The following is a 25,460-nucleotide window of genomic DNA, read 5'->3' as shown; positions in this document are numbered from 1 at the left end:
GGGACATCCCGCGATATTTCGGCGCCAAGAGGCGCATAAATCAACCATCATCCCGGTCGAGGGGGTGAATCATTTGTAAAAAACCAGAAACCTTCACTGTTGGACAGGCGCTGCCTGTTTTTGCCCTGGGACAACGTTTGGGATACTCACTCAGACCCAGCCCGCCCGCCTCCCGCCGTGGGACCCCATCTGCCATCTCGGGAGTCCGGCTGACGAGTGGAGTGTGGGCGTGGTGCAGGCACAGGACCACAACACCCAGCAGGCTTAGCGGGACATCCCGCGATATTTCGGCGCCAGGAGGCGCATAAATCAACCATCATCCCGGTCGAGGGGGTGAATCATTTGTAAAAAACCAGAAACCTTCACTGTTGGACAGGCGCTGCCTGTTTTTGCCCTGGGACAACGTTTGGGATACTCACTCAGACCCAGCCCGCCCGCCTCCCGCCGTGGGACCCCATCTGCCATCTCGGGAGTCCGGCTGACGAGTGGAGTGTGGGCGTGGTGCAGGCACAGGACCACAACACCCAGCAGGCTTAGCGGGACATCCCGCAATATTTCGGCGCCAGGAGGCGCATAAATCAACCATCATCCCGGTCGAGGGGGTGAATCATTTGTAAAAAACCAGAAACCTTCACTGTTGGACAGGCGCTGCCTGTTTTTGCCCTGGGACAACGTTTGGGATACTCACTCAGACCCAGCCCGCCCGCCTCCCGCCGTGGGACCCCATCTGCCATCTCGGGAGTCCGGCTGACGAGTGGAGTGTGGGCGTGGTGCAGGCACAGGACCACAACACCCAGCAGGCTTAGCGGGACATCCCGCGATATTTCGGCGCCAGGAGGCGCATAAATCAACCATCATCCCGGTCGAGGGGGTGAATCATTTGTAAAAAACCAGAAACCTTCACTGTTGGACAGGCGCTGCCTGTTTTTGCCCTGGGACAACGTTTGGGATACTCACTCAGACCCAGCCCGCCCGCCTCCCGCCGTGGGACCCCATCTGCCATCTCGGGAGTCCGGCTGACGAGTGGAGTGTGGGCGTGTTGCAGGCACAGGACCACAACACCCAGCAGGCTTAGCGGGACATCCCGCGATATTTCGGCGCCAGGAGGCGCATAAATCAACCATCATCCCGGTCGAGGGGGTGAATCATTTGTAAAAAACCAGAAACCTTCACTGTTGGACAGGCGCTGCCTGTTTTTGCCCTGGGACAACGTTTGGGATACTCACTCAGACCCAGCCCGCCCGCCTCCCGCCGTGGGACCCCATCTGCCATCTCGGGAGTCCGGCTGACGAGTGGAGTGTGGGCGTGGTGCAGGCACAGGACCACAACACCCAGCAGGCTTAGCGGGACATCCCGCGATATTTCGGCGCCAGGAGGCGCATAAATCAACCATCATCCCGGTCGAGGGGGTGAATCATTTGTAAAAAACCAGAAACCTTCACTGTTGGACAGGCGCTGCCTGTTTTTGCCCTGGGACAACGTTTGGGATACTCACTCAGACCCAGCCCGCCCGCCTCCCGCCGTGGGACCCCATCTGCCATCTCGGGAGTCCGGCTGACGAGTGGAGTGTGGGCGTGGTGCAGGCACAGGACCACAACACCCAGCAGGCTTAGCGGGACATCCCGCGATATTTCGGCGCCAGGAGGCGCATAAATCAACCATCATCCCGGTCGAGGGGGTGAATCATTTGTAAAAAACCAGAAACCTTCACTGTTGGACAGGCGCTGCCTGTTTTTGCCCTGGGACAACGTTTGGGATACTCACTCAGACCCAGCCCGCCCGCCTCCCGCCGTGGGACCCCATCTGCCATCTCGGGAGTCCGGCTGACGAGTGGAGTGTGGGCGTGGTGCAGGCACAGGACCACAACACCCAGCAGGCTTAGCGGGACATCCCGCGATATTTCGGCGCCAGGAGGCGCATAAATCAACCATCATCCCGGTCGAGGGGGTGAATCATTTGTAAAAAACCAGAAACCTTCACTGTTGGACAGGCGCTGCCTGTTTTTGCCCTGGGACAACGTTTGGGATACTCACTCAGACCCAGCCCGCCCGCCTCCCGCCGTGGGACCCCATCTGCCATCTCGGGAGTCCGGCTGACGAGTGGAGTGTGGGCGTGGTGCAGGCACAGGACCACAACACCCAGCAGGCTTAGCGGGACATCCCGCGATATTTCGGCGCCAGGAGGCGCATAAATCAACCATCATCCCGGTCGAGGGGGTGAATCATTTGTAAAAAACCAGAAACCTTCACTGTTGGACAGGCGCTGCCTGTTTTTGCCCTGGGACAACGTTTGGGATACTCACTCAGACCCAGCCCGCCCGCCTCCCGCCGTGGGACCCCATCTGCCATCTCGGGAGTCCGGCTGACGAGTGGAGTGTGGGCGTGGTGCAGGCACAGGACCACAACACCCAGCAGGCTTAGCGGGACATCCCGCGATATTTCGGCGCCAGGAGGCGCATAAATCAACCATCATCCCGGTCGAGGGGGTGAATCATTTGTAAAAAACCAGAAACCTTCACTGTTGGACAGGTGCTGCCTGTTTTTGCCCTGGGACAACGTTTGGGATACTCACTCAGACCCAGCCCGCCCGCCTCCCGCCGTGGGACCCCATCTGCCATCTCGGGAGTCCGGCTGACGAGTGGAGTGTGGGCGTGGTGCAGGCACAGGACCACAACACCCAGCAGGCTTAGCGGGACATCCCGCGATATTTCGGCGCCAGGAGGCGCATAAATCAACCATCACCCCTGTCTCGCGGGACGCGAGCGGGACGCCGGGCGAAGCCCGGGCAAAGGGCGGGCCCTCTGAGGCCCTCAGAGGTCGAGGAGGTTGGGTTGGATACACCCCTCTATCATCTTTGCACAACGTCATTCCAGGTACACTTCTATTATTACCTACATGTGTCTAAAAACCTCCCTCGCTCCTTAGTATATTAAGCCAAAACTGCTTGCACGATATTGAGTTCCCCTGTATCAGATTGACCGAGAGATCTCTGGTTTTACCTATCACTGCTTGCCATCACACCCTGGCCACAATTATATCGCAATGTCTACCAGGGGAAGTAGAAGCAAAACTGCTGCTGCAAACAGTACATCCATCATTGGCCCCATTGACAACTTTATCACGAGAACACACGACGCGATTGATTTAAGCATCTCTCTCCTTGAAAGAAGAGTCTCACAAGACTTAGAAGCTGCCAAGCGTAGGGCCTCATATGAACTATTAACAACTAAACGTTCCTCCCTTGGCGACATTTTGTTGGCAAAAACTCCTGTTAAACAACATGAACAACAACCAGGATGCTTGCAAGAAACACGGCCTGATATTCATACCATTCCTAATGAAATCAATTTATCGGCCACTGACCCACTGATTGAGTGCGACTCTGACACGAGCAATGATCTCGAAAAGACACCAGATCTAAACATAAATCTTACTCCGGAAAACACAGAACCGAATAGCCCCATATTAATAAGACCCACCGAAGAGGGCGCTATTCGTAAACAGACTCAACAACCAACAATAAGCATCCCTTCTGTGGGTAAATTACGCAAAAAATCTAAAGTTCAATCTAGAAAAACCACAATCAAGTACCCCATAGCCAATGGAATAACTAAACAACCTGACCCTTCAACTGAAGCCATGCAGGAAAAGGTCCAGGAGTATATAAATAACCTTGACGCATCAGTAAAGCTAATAAAAGATGACCAACTGATAGAAAGTGTCGGCAATCTCCTGGCAATTTACATCTCACCAATCGAATCTAGACTGACTAGAATTGAAAAGAAACTTGAGGAACTCATCGCTGTTAACAAAAAGACTCTCATGAGAGACATTGTACCTATTAATACAGCAGGAAAACCAAACACCGGTAAAACTACTATTACAAAACAGACAGAAAAAGTTACATCATCTGTAACTAGAACAACAAAACCGCAACCAAACTCATCCATTCTAGTAAGCAAAGATAAGCCTACAAACAACTCTACCACAGGAAGTGGCCCAACTTCAAGTACAACCACTAGTACTCAGGCGGTAAACATTACTCCAGGAAAGACGATAACATCATCTCAAGAACAAAAAAAGAGACAAAATCATTCAACCTCTATTACCACAAACTCTCAAAAACCCCGGTTAACACACGATCCACCATATAATTCAAGGCAGATCCCTTCAAGAATCAATCTTCCTCCCGAATGTGGTGCTTATGTATTGATTTTAGTTAATGTGCCTAGGCTTAGGAACGATCAAGAGGAAACTCACTCATCTTTGAAAAACAAGATCCTGCATTGGTTGATAGCAAACTGTAACTATCCGATAGAATGCACAGGAGAAATAAACAACGTACAGAGAGTAGGATGGATAGGCCCTTTAAAGAAAAAATTTGAAGGTGATTGTGTATCTATTAGTTTCAAGAATCCACAATGGGCCGAGAAAACTCTGGCCAGAGCCCCTCCACCTTCCGTTTGGGAATTTAATACTACCTTACTCCCACTGGGGTACTTCTATAGGCATCTGATCACTGATGTACCAACAACGGAATCTAACCTAGCCACACCTTTCTTCGATCATCATCCAATGTTTTCAAACAACTTCCCCTTTTTACAGCAGTATCCCAAATTTACATATCCGAACATCCATATGCAAAGACATCATCCACAGGTCCATTCTCATTTCACACCTCACCCTTACTTGTCTACAATGCCAAACAAAGAGTATAGGGACCCTCGTTGGCAACATGTTGCCGCGGCACCTGGCAATCTTTATAGTATTCCAACTCAAAATAGGTTTGCTGCACTCTCTACTCTTGACTTTAATGATTGACAAGAAAATACCTACCCTGTAGAATTAGAGAACCATACATTAAACCCAGAAGGCCAGATGTCAGATAGCCCCCCTAATACTTATGGATTAGACATGCAGAACATAATACCAGAGAATACCTTAAATACTCAAAATCAAGTAGGACCAAATGACGAAACTAACTTAGCTCAATCAAAAATTAGCCACCAACCTCATGGAAACTCATTAATTAAGAAAATTTCGCACAGCAATAACAAAAGTACTTCCTTAATATATATAATTTTCTGGAACATAGCAGGCTTGCTGGCTAAAGTAACAAATCCTAACTTTTTAAACCAAGTGACTGCGAGCAGTATTATCTGTCTTCAGGAAACTTGGGCCATTGACCCACTACATATAATGGGATACAAGACTTTCCTTTCTTCAGCAAAAAAATCTTCATCTGGAAGAAACAGTGGCGGTTTAATTATCTATATAGCCAACACCCTACATTATGAAGAGATAGTTCCAGTTAAACTACATGAGAATTACCAAATAGTTATTCTAAAGACAACTAAACAGACGTTATACATTATTGTAAACTTTTACAATAACAAAAAACTAGATGATCTAACTAACCTTCTTCAAGAAATCTCTGGTACTTTACAAAATCTAAAAGAGAAATTTATTAATAAAACATGCACCATACTATGGGGCGGTGACTTTAACATCCACCTATGTAACAACAATAATACAGATAAATGTGGGATAGTAGAAGATGATGGTAATATGATCACTCACTTTACTCATTCACATGAAGGTGAAAAAATGAATGAGGCTGTAACTGAATTAGAACTGGGTTTTGCAAACGAACTAAAAACCTCCCAAGTACCTTTTACCCCAACCTTTAATGGCAGGGGACTGACGAGTCTGATAGACTACGTTATGATCTCAGCACATAAAGGTCCAAATATAGAATTATTCGAAGTAGCCAAAAACCCTTTAAGTGACCACTTTCCGATTGTAATCAGCTTAAGAGAACAAAGAAAACAAAAAGATTTTGATACTTTTTCCCTACTGCATCAGCAAAATTTAGAGATGGGGTCTCTTAATGGCTACACCCTAAAATGGGGAAATGTTGATAAAAAAGCGACCACCTCAACAATTGTTACAGCATGTAAAAAAGAGATATCACTTTGTCTAGACCATGAGGCAGAAAGCTCCAAGACAATAGCTAGCTTCAATACTATCACAGAAAAGATAAAAAAGGCTTTAACTAGATCTTGCAAACAGATTAACTGTGATAAGAAAGGCTGGTTCAATTCAGCTTGTACTAAAGCACACGTAAAACTAAAAAAAGCATTGGCCAGTAAGTATAGAGACAGGGTGAAAATTACCGCTCTAAGGAGAGAATATGCTTTAGCAATTAAAAACAGAAAACACGAGATAAAAACTGAGCTCTGGGAGCGTCTAAAAAAAAGTACAGAACTCAAAGATAGTGTTGAGTTCTGGAAAATAGTAAGGTCACCATACCTCACAGGGAAGGAGGACATACCCTCTATCGACGTCGCGATCACCAACACTGAATGGGTAAAACATTACTCAAATGTTTTTGGTTTGAGTCCATCAGATAATATGGAAACAACGGACTTGCTGAAGCAAGTTATCTATCCGCTAAACCTGCAGTTTACGCATGACGAGGTACAGAAAGCATTAAGATCCACAAAATTAGGCAAAGCCCCGGGGCCCGACGGGGTCCCCGTTGACATTTATAAATACGAGGAAGAACTCTGGTCCCCGCTCTTGACAAATGTTTTAAACGCATCCCTAGAAGAAGGCCTGATAAAATCATGGAAGACCTCTGTACTCGTCCCGATCTTTAAAAAGGGAGACCGAAACTCACCAACTTGTTATAGGCCTATCTCCCTCCTGGACTCTCTCGGGAAGGTCGCTGGTCGGATAATTCTCGAGAGACTCCAGGAGTGGGTTGTTACTAATAATGTCATATCAGATATACAATATGGTTTCCGCGAAGGTCTGGGCACTGTGGATCAAGCGCTAAACTTGACCCTATTGGCAGGAAAATACTTAGAGGCCAAGGGGAGTGTCTTTCACATGGTGTATGTGGACCTATCCGCAGCCTTCGATTGTGTCATACATTCAAGGCTGTGGATGATCCTGTTGAATATGGGAGTAGATCCCCCTATCGTAGATTTCCTACGAGAACTCTATACTGGAACAACAGGCAGAGTGCGATTCGGGACAAAGGGTCAACTGTCAGATAGCTTCTGTGTAGAAAAGGGGGTCAGACAGGGATGCGTACTGGCCCCCTTTCTATTCACCCTCTACACAAATGGCCTTGAGACAGCATTACTTGAGGGAAGTAGAGACCTCCCCTCGGTCGGTCGTCGGCATATACCCGCGTTGCTATATGCCGACGACGCGGTCATTTTAGCGAGAACATCTGTGGAACTGCAGCGAGAATTGGATAGATACTGTGAATTCATGTTAAGTTTGAACTTGTTTTTAAACGTTAAAAAAACTTTTACTATGCATGCGGGGAGGAAAAACATGAAACCTAAAAGACTATTTGTGAAAGGGGAAGCTCTAGAAAGAACACCCACTTACCAATACCTGGGAATTGTCATCGATGACAAATTTAAGAGGAAAGCGGCAATTTCGGCGAGAAAACTATCATTTTTAAAAACAACAGCGGCCTTGAGATCATTTGTTCAAAAACTGGGTCACAAGCCACCTCTAGAAACCTTAAAAATCTACAAGGCAAAATGTGTCAGTACCGCTATCTATGGGGCAGGGATATGGGGCTACGCAAACGTGACTGAACTACAAAAAATAGAAAACGCCTTCTTAAGATCCCTATTGGGGCTGCCGAAAAATTCTTCAACATACGCCTGTCACGAAGAGCTGGGCATAGACCACCTAGAGGACATTATAAGAACACAACCTATAATGCTCTGGAGAAGAATTTGGGTCACTGAACAATGCAATTTAACCAGACTCATTATTCAAGACATTCAGACGCTTGAGCACTATGGGCGGATGAAATGGACAGCCTACGTAAAAGCCTTTCTTACAGATATGGGACATAGTCATTATTTTACAGATCCATCATCTCTAAACAGTATTTCCAAACTAGAACTGAGGAAAGCATGTCTATCACATCTGCACCAAACACGTCTGCTAAAAGAAATCCATAAATCCTCTGTACAACAAAGTCTATTAGTCCAAACAGTATCATCCATCGAACCTTATTTGCTGTATAACATGACCCAATTTGAAAAACTACTTCTGACACGCCTCAGGTTCAACATGTTCCACTTAATGGTCTGCTTTCCCACACAAAATGATTGGTCATCAAAACTGTCATTGTGCCCTTGTGACTCCCAATCAAAGCAGTCGACGATACATACAGTCTTATTTTGTAAATTCTTTGAGGCACCCCGCAGACAATGGCTATTGCCCATATTTAAATATTGGGGCCTACGCCAATGTCGCCCAGCCTACCTGGCGTTACAATATCTGGAAAATGAATTGATAGCAAAAGTAACTGTACGTTTTCTGAAATTTTGTATACGCCATAGGTCTAATCTCTGAAAATCAAAATCAAATGTATGAAAAGACTATAAGGGTTGGTAGTAAGAGTCTATCCTCTTTTTTTAATGATTTTACAAAATGTATTTTAAATTCATGATTTTTTAACAGTCTTTTTTTAATTGAACTAATGTATGAAATGTATTTCTATGAACTTTTATGGTCTTCTTTGAAAAACCGAATAAAGTGATTTTTGATGTTCCATGTTCTTGAGTCAACCTATATATATTTTTTAGCAGAGTTTTATATAGCGCAAACTTGACCCGAAGGTATTGGTTATCAGAGTGATTTACATAGCACCAGTTGCGTTACATGAGGACACATTCCCTCATGTAACGCATTCCCTCAGCAGTGCAAGGTATTACTCAGGAGCGGTTTACATCATGCAGCTGTAACCAAATTATTGGTATACAGGGCACTGTCCGCCCTGATCGAATTAGAGGGTATTACTCAGGAGCGGTTTACGTCATGCAGCTGCAGCCAGATTATGGGTATACAGAGCACTGCCCGCCATGATCAAATTAGAGGGTATTTTAATTCAATTTTTTACGTGCACCTTACATTTTATAGTTTAGGTCCTGAAGAAGCGCCAAGGCGACGCAGGCGCAAAACATGTTGACCTATGACCTCTAAAACCCAGGCATAATATGCCGTTGAGGCTAGATTTTATTTAGCAGTTGAGTCTACTAAGGGTACACAATTGAGACATTCTCTGCATGTTTACCCTTTTTTAACTTCTCTATTACACTTGCACGCACTTCCATCACCCTCATTGGACCCCCACCGTACACACCCACATGCACCATCCGGCAGTCCTATAAAAGATCTCCGATAAAGAGACCCTTCGGGAGACCCGTAGGGAATTACAGCGCCGGCCCTATGAGAAGCAACTGCCCGATGATGAAGCATGACACCCTTTGGGGTGTGTGAGGGCATCAGAGGACACATTGTGGTCTTTCATCTTCATGTGTGGGTCCCCATCACCTAGGATCCCCACGCTTTTCTTTCTTTCCGCTTCACTCCTCTTTTTTTAAATGCCCGGGTTTTTGCACCTCATTCATGGATGACTTTTTGCACCCTGCTATAGGAACAGTGTCCTCTTGTTGATATAGAGATTAAGTGATTTGCCCAGAATCACAGGATGTACAGCATCATTGCCGAGACTGTAACCAGGTTTACCAGATTCGAGGTAGACCGACGTAGCCGTTAGGCCAACTCCTCTTCCCATTTCACAAATTCACTACCCAAATTAAGGGAGAACCCTGAAAAATGGAACATTCGGATAGGATTGTGACTATCTCCAAGGTGCTATGGGAAGACTTGGATATGTTGTTCGAAGTGGCAGTCCCAACGGACATGTGGGCAGACTGTAAGAGGGTGGTAGACTGGCCGACACAGGAACCCCAGAGAGTAGCAAACGCAAATGCCTTGTCCCAGTAGTGAAGTCCAGATACATACCTTCCAGCTCACAACTGTGTGAGGAAGGGCGGTGCCTTGGAGGGAGTGTGGCCTCATGCAGGGAGCTACCTAAGAGGCACTCTGGCCCTTACCAGGCCCCCAGGCCCCTCCCAAAAAATTACAACAATATGTCATTGAGGCTGTCTGTGCAGTTGTGTAGGAAGGGGGTGCGGTGGGTGGGTGTCAACACTGAAAGGGGTGACAAAATGGCAAAAATATGTGTTTTAGACACATACTTTTGACATTTTGTCAAGCCGGGGTGACAAGAAATGTTCTGCACCAGGTACCACCTGACCTTGCTACACCACTGTGTTTGCGATGTCCGGGCTTGTTTTCACACTTCTTAATGGCCAGCAGCTGGTTACTGCCTCCAAAAATCAGCAGAGAATCCACTGTTTAAAGTTGTTTTCCACTCATTTTCCTTGCCACCCTGTGATTTCGGCTCTTCACAGTGACAGGGTGATGGGACACAAAATCGTGTAACACACGGTGGCACTGTGGGAGTTGGCAGGTTTGCAGATACCATGCAGTTACATCCCAGCTCAAAACGAAAGTTCCCCTAAAGGAAATGGATTGGCCCAAGATCTGCAGAACCCAACGAGAACTCGATGAATCAATCACTCCATGCGCATTTGAGCGACTGATGCACGATACAGGGAACATAGCGGGGGAAACCCGACCACAGACACCTCCAGCCCGTCTGGACCCCACCAGAATTCATTTGTTGCGGGGTCTCACATCCCAAACACTCTGGTCTCAAGGCCCCCTCCCTCCTCGTACCGGTTACTGGGATCTCGGCTGCTCTTTCTACCCAGTTTCAACCTTGGCCAAGGTTTGACCTACCTCTCGTTCATCCCCCTCAAAAGGTCAGTGCCGTCTCATGAGACGGTGGTGCCAACAGGCAGAGTGCACATTTCTACCTTTTGCCACTTGCCAGGACCTCCGGAGTTTCCCTGAGCTCTGGTAGCAGCGTCGGTTCGCCCTGTTGGTGTGTCTGTTGCTGGGAGACATTGGAAAGGGTAATGTGGAGATAAGTAAAACAATACCTCCCTCTAGAGGTGATGGTGCTAAGGCGCAGTTCCGATCACACTCAAATTTGGGAAGTTTGAACGCGGAACACCGGCTCCCTCAGTCACCCAGCGGCACGGCCCACCCCACAGGACAAGATATGTATTTATTTATTTATTTATACGTTTTTATATAGCGCGGACTTTACCCGAAGGTGTAAGAGCGCTTCACAATAGGAACAGAACTGATACATGAGAACCTTACAAGTGAACAAAAGCAAAAGTTACATTACATGAGGCAAAAGTGACAATCGTGAGCCAAGTCAAGTCAATGAATTTATATAGCGCGCTACATACCCAGAGGGTCTCAAGGCGCTTGAAGAGGGGTGGGGAATTACTGGTCGAATATCCACGTTTTAAGTTGCTTTCTGAATGCTAGGTGGTTCTGAGTGAGGCGAAGGTGAATGGGAAGTGAGTTCCATGTTTTAGCAGCCAAGTAGGAGAAGGATCTTCCTCCCATGGTGGTTTTGTTGATGCGAGGTACAGCAGCAAGGCCTTGGTTGGAAGAGCGCAGCTGGCGGGAGGGTATGTAGAAGGAGAGTCGTGTGTTGAGGCATTCGGGTCCGAGTTCGTAAAGTGCTTTGTGTGCGTGGGTTAGGAGGCGGAATGTTATCCGTTTATTGACGGGGAGCCAGTGGAGGTCTTTCAGGTGACCAGAAATATGGTCTTTACGTGGGATGTCTAGTATGAGTCTGGCTGCTGCGTTCTGGATGCGTTGGAGTTTTTTCTGAAGTTTTGCGGTGGTACCGGCGTATAGGGTGTTTCCGTAGTCCAGTCGGCTTGTAACCAGTGCGTGGGTGACCGTTTTTCTAGTTTCGGTGGGGATCCAGCGAAATGTTTTTTTGAGCATGCGGAGAATGTTGAAGCAAGATGATGAAACGGCGTTGACTTGTCTGGTCATCGAGAGTGAGGAGTCCAGGATGACGTCCAGGTTCCGTGCGTGGTCCGTCGGGATGGGTGTTTTTCCAAGGGCCGCTGGCCACCAAGAGTCGTCTCAGGCGGAGGGGGAGGTACCTAAGATAAGGACTTCTGTTTTGTCTGAATTCAGTTTCAGACGGCTGTGCTTCATCCACTCGGCTACTTCTTTCATTCCTTCATGGAGGTTGGTTTTGGCGGTGTTGGGGTCTTTGGTGAGTGAGAGGATTAGTTGAGTGTCATCAGCGTAGGAGATGATGTTGAGGTTGTGTTGGTGTGCGATGGCCGCGAGGGGGCTCATGTATACGTTGAAGAGGGTGGGGCTGAGTGAAGATCCTTGTGGCACGCCGCAAATGACTTCAGAGGCCTCTGACTTGAATGATGGGAGGCGGACTCTCTGAGTCAACAAAATACAAGAGGTAGCAAACGGTGCATTACAGGAGGAAAGTGACATGTGTGCAGGTTACAAAAGCGTACAAAGTAAACATAGAGGTATAATACTGCAATATATGGAGGACACTCAAACACAAGAACAAACGTTACGTAGGCAATGGTGGCACTTGTGCAGGTATCGAAAGCAAACAAAATGTAAGAGGTAGAAAACACTGTGTTACAAGAGAAAAGTGACGTGTGCATGTTACAAACGAGTACCAAACACAGGTAGAAGGATAATATGCAATAAATGGCAGACTCTCAAACCACAAGAACACACTGGGAAGGCACTTCCATAGTCATGTAAAGTAGAGTTTTCTATAATGGAAGGTCTTCCTTCAGGTTGTATCTATGTATGGTCACAGCCCTCGCTTCCAGCCGCGCTTTCCCACCGCAGCCAGGCTCTCAGCTAAGGCAGAGGCTTCATTCAGCTCAACTTCCCGGTAGTGCCACCTGGCCATATCATGGGCTCTGTGGTGACGCGGGTCACCAGAGGCAAGGGAATACCTAGGCCACTGATTTGGGCCTTTCGAGACTTCAATGACGTACACAGACACAAGGTTAGTTACTATGGGCCAAAGACCCAGTGCGGTCTCGCGCCCCTTTATTTATCTCCGACGGACGCGGGGGGCGGGGGGGCGGAGCGTGTGTGGACGGGCCGGGTGGCTACGTCATTACAGGCTCTACCAGCCAGAAGCATTTTAAGTGTAGGGTGACCAGCTTTTCAGAATGAAAAACCGGGAGGGGCACAGACATAGAAACAGGATTAAGTATCCAATTAGGTATTGGGGCTTGTAGAAATATATATATACATAAAATATATATATATATATATATATATATATATATATATATATATATATATATATATATATATATATATATATATAAAATATATATATATATATATATATATATATATATATATATATATATATATATATATATATTTGTGTTCTTTAAAAATATATATTTTCATGTTACCTCCCGTTCTGCGAAGAGCTCCGGGGTCCGGCTGCTGGTGGGCCTGACCTTGCCCTATGGCCTCTGCAGCCCTGATTCACACCTCATTAAATCCTGCTGTGCTGCTTAAATGAGGCACAGCACAGAAGGAGCGATTAAAGAAGTGAACTTCTGTTTCTAAGAGGGCCGGTTGATATGTTAGCCTGCATAACAGTGCTATTAACGTGCAGGTTCCCCCAACCCTCCCTTAAAAACCGGGACATTTCTTTAAATAACCCAGGCACTGCCCAAAAACGGGGATATTGCTTAAATTTGTAGAAAAGTGTCGGGACACCGGGAGCCTGCTCCAAAAACTGAGACCGTCCAGGGAAATCCGGGACATTGGGTCACCTATGCAAGGGGCAAGTGGCCCAGCCGAAAACCACAGGTGAGAAGCACAGGACTGTGCAAGGTGCGCAGCGGATCTCTGTTATGATGGTTTGTGAAAGAACCACAGGACATGAATTAGATACGACAAGAAGATTTACTGGCTAAACACAACCTGGAGTCAGACCACTTCGAGGAGCCAGCAGCAACTGACTCAAATCTAATGTCGTCAGCCTTACATTCTGAATAAGAATACAAACAGGTAAGATTCCAACATAACACATCCTCACCCTTTACATTAAAGAAAAAACTCATAAGAAAAAACAATAAAAACAAAGTAAACAAAAGAACAATCTAAAATAGGACAATACCTCTAACAAAATGAAACAGAACGCTCCAACAACAGGATACCATTCATCTTGTGACATATTCCTTTAAATAAGAAGGTGGTTTTGGATTCCAACATCCCCTTTTACACTGGATCTGCCCTCATTTTCTGGTAAAACACTTTGTGTCCCAAACAACTGGTCCGGAGCCAAACCTTGTTCCCCAGAGTTCCGATCGCACACAACTTCACCCTCCTGCATGAAGATGGCTCCAGAACATCCTTCATAATTTTCACCCTTAACATACTCCTCTCCTTTATGATACAAGCTACTCTATGCAAGAGAGTGTGGAGAAGTGTGGCTCAATGGTTAGAGTGGCAGACCCTGATGCAGAGGTCTGACCCGGTACCAGGGTTCAATTCACCGTCTCGGCGGGGCTTGGGCTCAAAATTCCATGGGCTCAAAATTCCACGGACCTGATAATTCTCGCCTCGGTGCTTATTCCAATCATGGAGTCCCACTCTGCAACTCTGGGCAATAGCTTGCTTAATCTCCACAACGGCCCCCACGACGCTAAGGATGCCTGGCCTCCACCTTGGGGGGGACCAGGAGTGGACGCCTCGCAGGGAAAGCCAGGATGGGTTCCACAGCGGTATTCGTACAAGCGCCTTGAGACCCTTGCGGGTGAGTAGTGTGCTATACAAGTATCAATTTACATTTACAAGTTCCACCTCTCACCACCTTCAATGGCCACAAAATGCTTCCCTACCCTCTATATACGAAAAGGTCCCTTATATTTGCTCAAACCACCCATCACTCTGCCATATCTTATTTTGACCCAATCACCTATCCTGAATTTGGTAAAACCATTTTCATGGACATGCTCCCCACCCAAAAGTATACAATCTTTTAACCAAGCTGGGACCAACCTAGTGCCCGGCTGGCATTCCCTCATGAGTTGAAAAGGACATTTGTGAGTAACACTATGTATGGTAGTACGATATGCCATAGCATGTCATCCACAAGTCTATTGGCAGATTGTCCATTCCACACAGCAAGTTGAATCAGGCCTTTTACTAGTCTGTTGGCCCTCTCCACAATTCCATTACCCATGGGATTGTAAAGAGAGGTGCAAGACTGTTTGATCCCACACTTCTAAAAAACACAACACATTTCATTGGAAGTCAATTGCGTCCCATATTAGTTAGCAAAGTGTGAGGAACACCTTCCTCATCAAAGATCCTCTCCAAAAACAGCAATATTACACCTGGTCGTCAAATCTCTCATGAATTTAACTATCAATTATCTCAAATGAATATCCACTATAACTGCAGAAAACGTCATATCACTAGACAGTTCAGACAAAGGGCCTATGAAATCGAAACAAATAGTGCTCCAAGGTTTCCGTGGATCATCGATCTGACCTGTAGCACCCTGACTGCCCACTGTCAATCTTTTTTCACTCTCTTTACAAAAATCACAACTTTCTACCCTCGTTTTTACCTCATCATCCATCCCAGGCCACCAGAATTCTTCTTTAATTCTCCTGCTGGTCATCCCCTGCCTTAAATGTCCCTCATGAGCTATACCAAATATGTGATACCTCAAACCAACAGGCGGCACAAAACGATTGCCTCTCAAAATGAAATCCTATCCACTCACCGACAATTCACCCAACACTTTCTAAGCTTCCTAGCTGCTACAGACACAGTACTTTCCCTCAGAGCTCCCTTTTTGATCATCACAATTACTTCTTTTAACACAGAGTCCAAATTCTTTTCAACCTCCCATTGCTATCTAGTAAACGCACCCTGATCACAATCCAACACATCTTGAACCAATGCAAGAGGCTCTTCTAAATCCAAACTCTTCACGGCGGTCGCACAGTTTACCAGCTCAAAGACATGCATGACAAACAGTCTGCTTGTGAATTCTTCCACCTATATATAAACTCCACTTCATGAAGGTATTCTTGTAATCTAGCTGCAAATCTGGACAATCGTGCTGACCCTTTGCTAGCACCACCCGCAGATAAGATTTCCATCAAAGGTTTATGATCTGTTCTCAAAACAAATCTCATGCCCCACAAACACACATGAAAATATTCTGCACCTCACACTGCAGCTCGAGCCTCCGGTTCGATCAAGGAATAGTTCCTCTCAGCTTATGTGAGGGTATGCGAAGCAAAAGCCACAGTTTTTTCAACTCATCAAGATCTAGAGGTGGATCCCCACCGAAACAAGAAGAACAGTCACCCAGGCCCTCGTCAGCAGTAGGGTTGGACTATGGAAACACCCTCTACGCAGGAGCCTCGGCCAAACTCCTGAAATGACTAAAACGCATTCTGAATGCCTCTGCCTGCCTGATCCTCGACACCCCTCGCCGCAGCCACATCACACCCTACCTGAGAGACCTGCACTGGGTTCCCGTCAACAAGAGGATCACCTTCAAGCTCCTCATCCACGCACACAAGGCACTCCAAAACACAGGACCAGCATATCTCAACAGACGACTCACCTTCTATACCCCCAACCGCCAGCTCTGCCCCGCCAACCTCGCCCACGCTACCGTCCCCCACATCCGAAGAGCAACCTCCGACGGTAGATCGTCCTCCCACCTCATCGCCAAGACCTGGAACACCCTCCTCACCCTCCTACGGCAGACCCAGGACCTGGCTATTTGAGCAGTAGCCGCACCCCCCCCCCCCCCCCCCCCACCACCACCTTGAGACCCTCTCGGGTGAGTAGTGCGCTTTACAAATGTCTTGATTGATTGGTTGATTGAACTCCATTTTGCTTCTGTGATGAAACAACACCAGTTCCTGTGGCACTACCATTGACAGTTAAAATGACTTACATTTGGTATTAAAGGAAGTTAGAATACCTGCATTACATATTTCATCTTTGATGTTCTTGAAAGAAACTTCTTGTTCCTCCTCCCAAGTATATTTGTGCCCTTACATAAAAGCTTCCTTACATTTTCATTTTTATCCGCAAAACCTTTTACAAATTTAGAACAATTTTCTACGCAACCTAAAAAAGATCTAATTAGTCTTTATCTTTGGGACAAGGAGCAGATCTTACCACCTCCAAAAAGATGTGCTATCCTTCACTAGATATGAAATATCCCAAATATTCCAAAGCTTCCATAACAAATGTCTTAAAAATAGTGTTGTGATGTTCTACTGTCTTCCCTGAGACTGAAATGTTGTCTTGAAAATAGACAACACCACCTAAACCTTCCAATATGTTTGCCATCATCCTCTGAAACACACTCACTGCTGACGCTAAGCCGAACGGCATGCAAGTAAATTGGTAAATGCCCTTAGAGGTGATTAAAGCAGTCAATGATTTAGAATCAGGGTGCAATTTGATCTGGTGGTAAGCACTTCTCAGATCAAACTAGGAGAAGTACTTCCCACAACCAATCGATTGCAAAAGTTCATTGATATTTGGAAGAGGAAACGTGCCAGTCACTAGAATTACGATTAAGTGATCTCAAGCGGAGACAAAATCTCCGGCGGCCATCAGACTTTTGCGTTATGACCACCGGAGAAATCCATGATGAAGCTTCCACTGGTTCTATAACTCCCTCCTTAAACATGGCTTGTAACAGATCTTTGAGCCTATCTCTCACAGAGATCAGCACCCTCTGAGCTTATGTTGCATTGGGATAGCATCACGCTTAAGAATGATTCTATGAGTATAACCCGTTACACACCCCAGCCTGTCTTCAAAAACTCTATGTTCTTGGCCTAAGATGAACTTTAGCTGAACCTCATCCACCATCATGCCCAGACAAGATGACCTTGGATTTATTACAATGTTAAGGTCATACTGGTCCATCCGACCAAATATCGGACCTTCTTTAGCAATGTAGACTTTACTTTCGGTACTTCTTGTACCGAAATATATGGAACCAGCCATGTACCCCACAATGTCTATGGATTGACCTTGGTTGCCAACTGTATTGATGTTTATGGATTCCAAAGAGACATTTTCCCACAATTTCTTGAACAACGATTCAGGAATTAGGGTGAACATGGACCCTGAATCGACGATGAGTTCTACCTCCTGCCCACATACATTAAATACAGCAGTCGGCCTTATAAATCTCTATGCATTCTCTTGACCTCCTGAAGTTATTCCATTCACGGTCTCGTCACCACTAATATTTTATTTGTGCTCATTTGTTCATAGTCACGCTGTTGGACCACATTAACCTTAGGTTTATTTTTGTCAGCGGAGGATCCTTGTATGCACATGTGTGCATAATGGCCCTTGCGCCCACATTACCCGCAAACCTGATCTAGGGAAAAGCATCGCTTAGAATCTGCTGTATGATACTGACTCCCACATCGCATACATTCTCTCCCTTTGCCCTTAAACGCTGTACCAAACACTCCCTTAGGGATTTTCTTTCAAACTACAGTTACTTTCCCTTCTTCTTCCTTGAAAGAACATTCTACATTGGTAACTTCAATATTTGTTTTTTTCCCTCTTCCCCAACTCCTTGATGCATTTTTGTGATTCCTCAATGACTTTAGCCACGTCTCTCTCGACATTGCACTGTTAACTGGTCCAAAATCAGTTCCTCAATCATTCCACTAAAATGACATTTCACAAATAGTTCACGCAACCTTGTGACAAACTCATCTATTGATTCATTTTCCACTTGAGGTTGACTATAAAATGTATATCTTGCCATTACTAGATTAACCTTTTTAGCAGATCTAGTTTCTTGTCTTTTTATTGCTTCTGTATAGACATCATCTATCGGTTGATCATTTGGACGAAGAGCTACAGGTAGATATTTAAAAATGTTATGGCCATATAAAGCCGTAATTTAACTATCCAATATTTGCACCCAATTCTCTCATGTTCTTGTCGGTGTGCCGGGAGGTGCTAAAAACATAGGCGGCATCATTATATTGGTTTGCATGGACATGATGCCCCCCAGTTGTCTAAACGTAGTGAACTCACTAGTGAAATCCAAAATTATTCTGCCGGTCAGACAAAGTTTGAAGGTAAGTGTTAACCAAAATCTAATATTACCATATGGTTTGCAGGTCACCGTAGATAAGCTTGCACAGACTATAGCCAACAAACGGTTGTCCTTGACTGGTGTGCCGATCACTGTGTTAGATACTTACAAGCATGAAATCGGCCAAAACTTGAACATAATGATTAGTGGATGTGGAGATTTGAGTACATGGGAGTTGCTAATAATGCAAAATGGCAGCACGTAGATGTTGCAGCGAACAAACGAAGCAGCATCACCCAGAGACATGGACTGAAGATAAGCCCATGCGTTTCAGTGACGTGGAGACTGCTGACATAAACAAATGGAACTATTCTCCCATCACGAACCAAGGCACAAGACTCCAACGGTACTTCCAGGTCAAAACACCATACAGTAAAAATGACCAGTACCTTTCATCGAGTATCAGATCATCACCTTCTCAGACGAGGCGAAAAATCCAGCAGCAAGGACACTTCGCTGAAACATTATGTCTTCTTCATGGCGACTCCAGGACAATATCAGACCACGAACCGTTTCTGACAGGGCCTGCATGGATGATACAGAGTGCTCAGTGAAAATTAGTATATCATCTGCATATGCAAATGCTTTAATCGTAAGGGTACCAAATAAAACTGCTGCATCCTGTCATTATCTCTCAAGGCTTGTGGAAGGGGTCTAATTACTAAAAGAAAAAGTGATGGGAAGAGCAGACAACCTTGTCTTGTACTCTGTTTTAGATCAAACTAAACTGAGATTATACTATTAAGCCTGACTCTTGCTTTAAGGTGGGTATATAGAGACACAAAAATATCAAAGGGGAAGTGAAGCGGGACAAAGTAGAATTGTCCTCCTCTTGGTATCGTAATTCAACAGAGGGATTCTACCATCATCTACATAAACATATATATGTAAAAAAGAAGCAGAGAACTCTGGGTAGTTCTAAAGTTTAGGTGGAAAGCTGCTCCTGTTAGAGCACTCACATATATATGTGTATAAGTGTGTACTTAATCTTACTTAGGGTGTTTTTAATGATGGTGTCTGAAAAAACAAAAGACCTTCTCTTATTTGTAGGAAGGGCAACGTTCAAAAAATTGTAAAACACCCCTCACACACTGAAACCTGATTCTGTGTCGTTCTTCATCATTGGGGTCTTCCCGCCCCTCTACGTGACGGGGCGTGCTACTACCTACGTAGATGCGGGAGCACTTAATTTAGTGATTGGTTTATATGTGTCGTGCGTGGGATCGTGAAATATGCATGATGATTTTAAAAAATTCCCTGGCAAGCGGAAAGAATACATTTTTATTAACTTCCTTAGCTGAGAATAATAAAAATTGGGAGGTGTAGATGGTGTACTTTAATAGGTCACTTTCTACAAGGTATATAGAGACCATTTTGTTCTCATTTTCTCCCAGGTCAAATTTTGTAAGGACAGCTTTGAGAATGTGCCAAGAAACATTGTCAAATGCCTTTTCCGCACCAAGAGCTATCGCTGCCATTGAGTAGGTTAGCTAAGATGCTTTCTCAATAACATGGCAAAACAGTTGTGTTGTTGCAAGGGGGACTATTTGTAATTAATCCCACCTGAGTGGGGTGAATTATTTTTGAATCAATTTATCCAGGCATGTGGCTAGGGCTTTAGCATAGATTTTACAATCTATATTAGTCAACAGTATTGGTCTATAATGTTTCAGGAGAGATAGATCCTTTTGCGATGATGGCAGTAATGGCTTCAGCCAGAATACCAGTATTTTCACCTGAGGAGGAGAATGAATGGTGCAAGTCTAACAGAGGGACATCCAGATCAGACCAAAAAAATGTATGAAGGTATGTAGTGCGTCCGTCGGGATCCGGGGTCTGAGAGGTTTTATTAATTTTATAAATGATCAAATTTCCTCAAAGGAAAAAGGCAGAACAAGAGACTTCCTCTCCTATACAGTGATAGTCATTAGTTCTAGTCTATTTAGGAATTCAGTACACTGTTTATTATCAGACTTTCTAAACAATATCTGTTATATGTTCAGACTTTCTTTGAATTGTACCATCCAAATCTCTTATACTCGTAATCGAGGACTTATTTTCCTTAAATTTTAAATAGGCAGTCAACATCTTGCCTGCGCTATTAGCTTTACACATGCGGATACTTTTTTGTTATTGGACCCAGACACCTGCCCTCTTACCCAGTAGCTGTGTATTAGTCACATCTTTTTGAAATGAAGTTGCAGTGATTTTATTTTATTTCTTTATCTAATTTATTCAGTGATTTGTTTGTTTATTCATGAAGGATCTAATGCTAGTAAGTGTGCCTCTGACAGTCACTTCCAATGCTTTCCATCGGGTATAAGGGGAGGTATCAGTGGTTGGGTTTGAATCTAGGAATCTTTTTATTTATTTTGTTGCTGATTTTTGCCTTATGTGCACTATTTGTAATCTTATCATTTAGTCTCCAGAGATTACATTTTGTTGAAGGGGCTCGCCATGTAAACAATAGAGTAACACAGGAATTGCCAGAGACAAGCCTGGGCTCGATACTAGTGAAGTCAATGTGTTAAGTGTGAGAACCAGAAATCAGTAAGTAGTCAATTCTGGAGTGGGAAGAGTGTGGTGGAAAGAAAAATGTTAAGTCTAGTGTACCTGGGTGTTGAAGTCTCCATGCACCTTTTAAATTAAACCTGGAGCATAGGTGTTTAATCGCTCTGAGAGCCTTAGGAGGTCTAAAGGTACATATAGAGGATCTGTCAATTGTACAATCCATAGGGACATTGAAATCCTCTCCGCAAAGAATTAGAGAGTCATCAGGGATAAAGGCCATAATTGACAAGAGCTCTTACCAAAAACCTTGTTGGCCCCCATTCGGAGCATAAACATTAATGATAAAAATGGATTCTCCCTGCTTACTAATTTCAGAGATAATCCATCTACCTTTATTGAATGTTGTTATCTATATATATATAAAAACGAAAGTATGTCTGTTTGTCCTTTATGCATAACTACATCATTCATCCGATCGGCATGAAACTTTGGGAAGTTGTTGAGTACACTCCCGCGAAGGTTTCTGGCAACAAAAAAAAGTAAAACATTTTTTTACAAGAAAATAATAATAATAATTTGTTAAAAATTGTTGAGTACACTCCCGCGAAGGTTTCTGGGGAAAAAAAAAAGAAACATTTGTTAAATATCGGCTCCCTGGCCCCCCAGGGCCCTCATAATCTTTCCAATACTGAACGTTTACAGTTTCTGGTGCGACTCACTTTTGCAATGATCATCAACAAAGCACAAGGACAATCGCTGCAAGTGTGTGGACTAGATTTGGAGAATCCGTGCTTCTCACATGGAAAACTGTATGTGGCCAGCTCACGCGTCGGAAAACCTTCTGATTTATTCGTGTACGCACCAGACGGAAAAACAAAAAATACTGTGTATCCACAAGCACTCGAATAAATAAACAGAATTAAAACAACACTTTTAAATGTTTTCCATATTAAAATGAATACGTTTCAACAAAAATGACACAATGTAAATTAAATGTTATCATAACAAGTTTCCTTAAATTTCCTTTCTTCTGAGATCGCAGCAACGTGCGACCGGTAAGCTAGTCTATTATAAAGATATTGGATTTATGGCTCCTAAAATTGCCCCCATATTTTTTACCCTAAGCAGGGGAAAAATCCAAATCGCTTATCCAGTCATTCGTAAAAGAGGTTGTTTCCCTCTCTTAGTGCTTAGTCTCTTGGAGCAGAACAATATCCCGCTTTAATTTATAGCGATATTCAGATATTTTGCGTCATTTGACGGGGTGATTGAGTCCTTTGATGTTATTTGAGAGTATGTTGAGACTGTTTTCAGTGAGCATCATGTGTGCACGCTGCCAGGGCTTGATATTTATTGTGTAACATGTTAATTCTTCCAGCAATAGTCAGAGTGGCGATGCAGGGGCTCTAGAATGGGTGAAAAACGAACAAAGCTTCATTAACAAGGGAATGGTCTTTTAAAGACCTGTGAAGTTCGGGGGGGGGGGGCAGGGGCTGTGTGTGTTCCTGGGAAGCTGTTTCAGCCCGGGCTGCCGCAAAGGGGGTGGGGAGGAAGGGGGGGAGGAGGTGGGCGGGCAAGCACTGCCAGCAACCTGCCAGGCCAGTGCACAACACTTGCATCACCATCTCTCTGCCTGCCATTGCGCTTCATGCTTCTGAAAAGTAAGAAAAAAAAGTGCATTTGCATTTCAAATGTCCGATCCTGCAGTGGCACACTTCCAAGGCCCATACATGCCAGTAACCCGATTCAAGCCACATTCTCCCGATTTTTTTTTTTTTAAACTCCCACTTAGCTCTGCTGAAATGTTGGCATGTATGGTTCACGTAATATGGGTACTGAAGGAGTTGATTGGAACAAGGGCTCTAAAGTGGGTATCTGATATCACCAGATGATGAAGGGCCTCCAAATATTAGACAGGGGGCAGGCGGTATAGATGAACTAATGATACCAGATCATAAAATAATAAACCTCTGCATAAAAAGGCAAGCAGTAGGACAGAAGAGAAAAGGAAAAACGTAAGGGATCAAAAAGCCAGGGTGTCAGGAAATCCAGAGGCTTCAACAAAGGTGAAGAAAGGTTTCTCCCTAAAACATTGATACCCTCCCCAACGTCCCCTGCAAAACTATGGAATGCCAGCATGCAAAAGAGGACAATATACCCCTCCAACACAGGAGGTATCCTTTGAACAGCGAGTACCCAAATACATTGATAACAACAAGAAATTGTCATATTAAACGTGCATTTGCAGTCAGTAAAGTGAGTACAGTTCTGCATATTCTTATAGCACCTGCTCTGAATGCATAAAGTAAACAAATCAAAGCGACACAAAATGAGACTGATAATGCAGTTAAGAGAGTAGTTGAAATATTGGTATGAGAGTGGAAGAAACATTGTCGAAATCAAATATTATAAGACCGTATAAGGAGGATATGAGCGACTGAAGAACTCGAAGTTGTGTCTTTGCTCAGAAAAGCTTTAGGGTTTGAAAAAGAAGTATCTATATCAGAGTCAACAAGATCAAACAGGAACTTTTTCAGTTCTGTATTGGACAGGAAGATACACGTGGAACCATTTACTAAGACTCAATGCGGCATATTACCAAGCAATAGCGATAATTATCGCTATTGCTTGGTTAGAGACAAAAATTTACCGCTGAGCTGCGGCGATTTTTATCGCAAATAAACCTTGGTATTACCAAGGTTTATCGCAAATGCGATAAAAATCGGCCGCAATGCATGAATATCGCTGAAAATAAATAAAACGCATTTCGTTGAGTGCACTGCGTTCCCAAATGCGATGCAGTGCGCGCAACGAAATTCGTTTTATTTATTTAAATGTTTACTTACCTGTAAAACTACGTAATCCATACATTACTACCCCCACCCTGCCCCTCCCCCTCCCCACGTCACTGCCCTGCAGGTACTCCCACTGCCGGCCGTGGTTGACTTTGAAGACTGGGTGCACACATTTTGGAGTGCAGCATCAATGGAATCCACAGTGTAAGAGACTGTGGTCTGACTCCTGCCAAAACCAGTGATGGAGCAGGTGTAGTTGGTGTTGACAGCTCGTCATATACTGTATATTTCAAGATTGACAGCTGCATGGCAGTGTAATATGATTGGTGCTATCTTATCGGTTGAATCTCTTTCTTCATGGCGACTACCACTATTAATGGCAATTCCAAGTGGATATCCAGGGAGATTGTTCCAAAACAGTTCATGCACCAAAAGGAAGGTCTCACTCTCGAAGCTTGACACTTGCAACATGATAGAGTCCAATTTGTACTGAGTAAATTCAATAATAGTTTTCTCCTGAAGTAAAATGCAATATTTTCTCAGCACTGATATCAGTTGGATAGATGCTGATGCTGGAATTCATGCTGGCTATTTTTTACTTACTAGAAGAAAACTAAGAATTGCACAACCATCAGTAGTGTTGTTGAAAATCCACCAAACAGGCTTGAAAACAGTGAGATGAAAACAGATTGAACACCAATCAGTAAGCCAGAACCAATGCTTTCAAAACCTACAGGTATGCCTGTTGTGTTTAAGAAGACCTCTGCAATTGAGTCTTAACGTTGCATGACAGAGCATAGTGTATACCATTCCTCGTTGCCGGAGTTGTTTCTTAACAGGGAGGAAGGCCTTTCTGGCTTCTTGAATTGCGACGGTGAAATCCAGAAAGAAAGAAAGGTCAACTTTATACTGCAGGTGTTGTTGTTGGCATGCCATCTATCTGCGGCACAGGGTCCCTATCCATAGTGCAATACCCTCAGTATAATAGGCCTGAGGGGGCTTCCAGGAGAGGGAATTGGTTCAGGGTCTGATCAGCCCGTTTCACTATAAACATTGAGGACATGTTTGTAGCCGCAAATAGGTTCATCGAAGAGCTTCATTTTCCTTGTATTTGACGACCTTGGGACTTTAAGAATACGGAGGTCGGAGCTTCTAAACCATCATTCTTAGGTCTTGTTTGTTCCAGTTACTTTA

The 25,460-nt window shown here is 44.6% G+C and overlaps 2 protein-coding genes across 3 annotated transcripts in view; one reads left to right on the top strand and one right to left on the bottom strand.

The window, feature by feature from the left end:
• The window catches only part of LOC147730783 (uncharacterized), a 200,598-nt gene extending 189,755 nt beyond the window's left edge, over positions 1–10,843 (bottom strand). Inside the window, exon 1 of one of the 2 annotated variants that reach the window (XM_086958631.1) lies at positions 10,769–10,843. The gene's annotated coding sequence lies outside the window, so the exon portion shown is untranslated. Of the gene's footprint in view, positions 1–10,691 lie in introns of both variants that reach the window. The other variant, XM_086958632.1, reaches the window with a different exon arrangement.
• LOC147730784 (uncharacterized) lies at positions 1,950–4,820 on the top strand. The gene is made up of 2 exons (XM_086958630.1): positions 1,950–2,485; positions 2,763–4,820. The coding sequence occupies exon 2, from the start codon at positions 3,042–3,044 to the stop codon at positions 4,818–4,820; it is 1,779 nt and encodes a 592-aa protein (XP_086814756.1). The 5' UTR covers positions 1,950–2,485; positions 2,763–3,041.
• Positions 10,844–25,460: the final 14,617 nt, after the last annotated feature.

This window comes from Lissotriton vulgaris, chromosome 2_1 (genome assembly GCF_964263255.1).
Source record: "Lissotriton vulgaris chromosome 2_1, aLisVul1.2, whole genome shotgun sequence".
Lineage (NCBI taxonomy): Eukaryota > Metazoa > Chordata > Amphibia > Caudata > Salamandridae > Lissotriton > Lissotriton vulgaris.
Note: the sequence above shows the minus strand (reverse complement) of the source record. Positions and strands in the feature narration are given on the sequence as shown.

Excerpts from the sequence above, each read along its gene's own strand:
- LOC147730784 (XM_086958630.1), top strand. The coding sequence starts at position 3,042 with ATGTCTACCAGGGGAAGTAGAAGCAAAACTGCTGCTGCAAACAGTACA.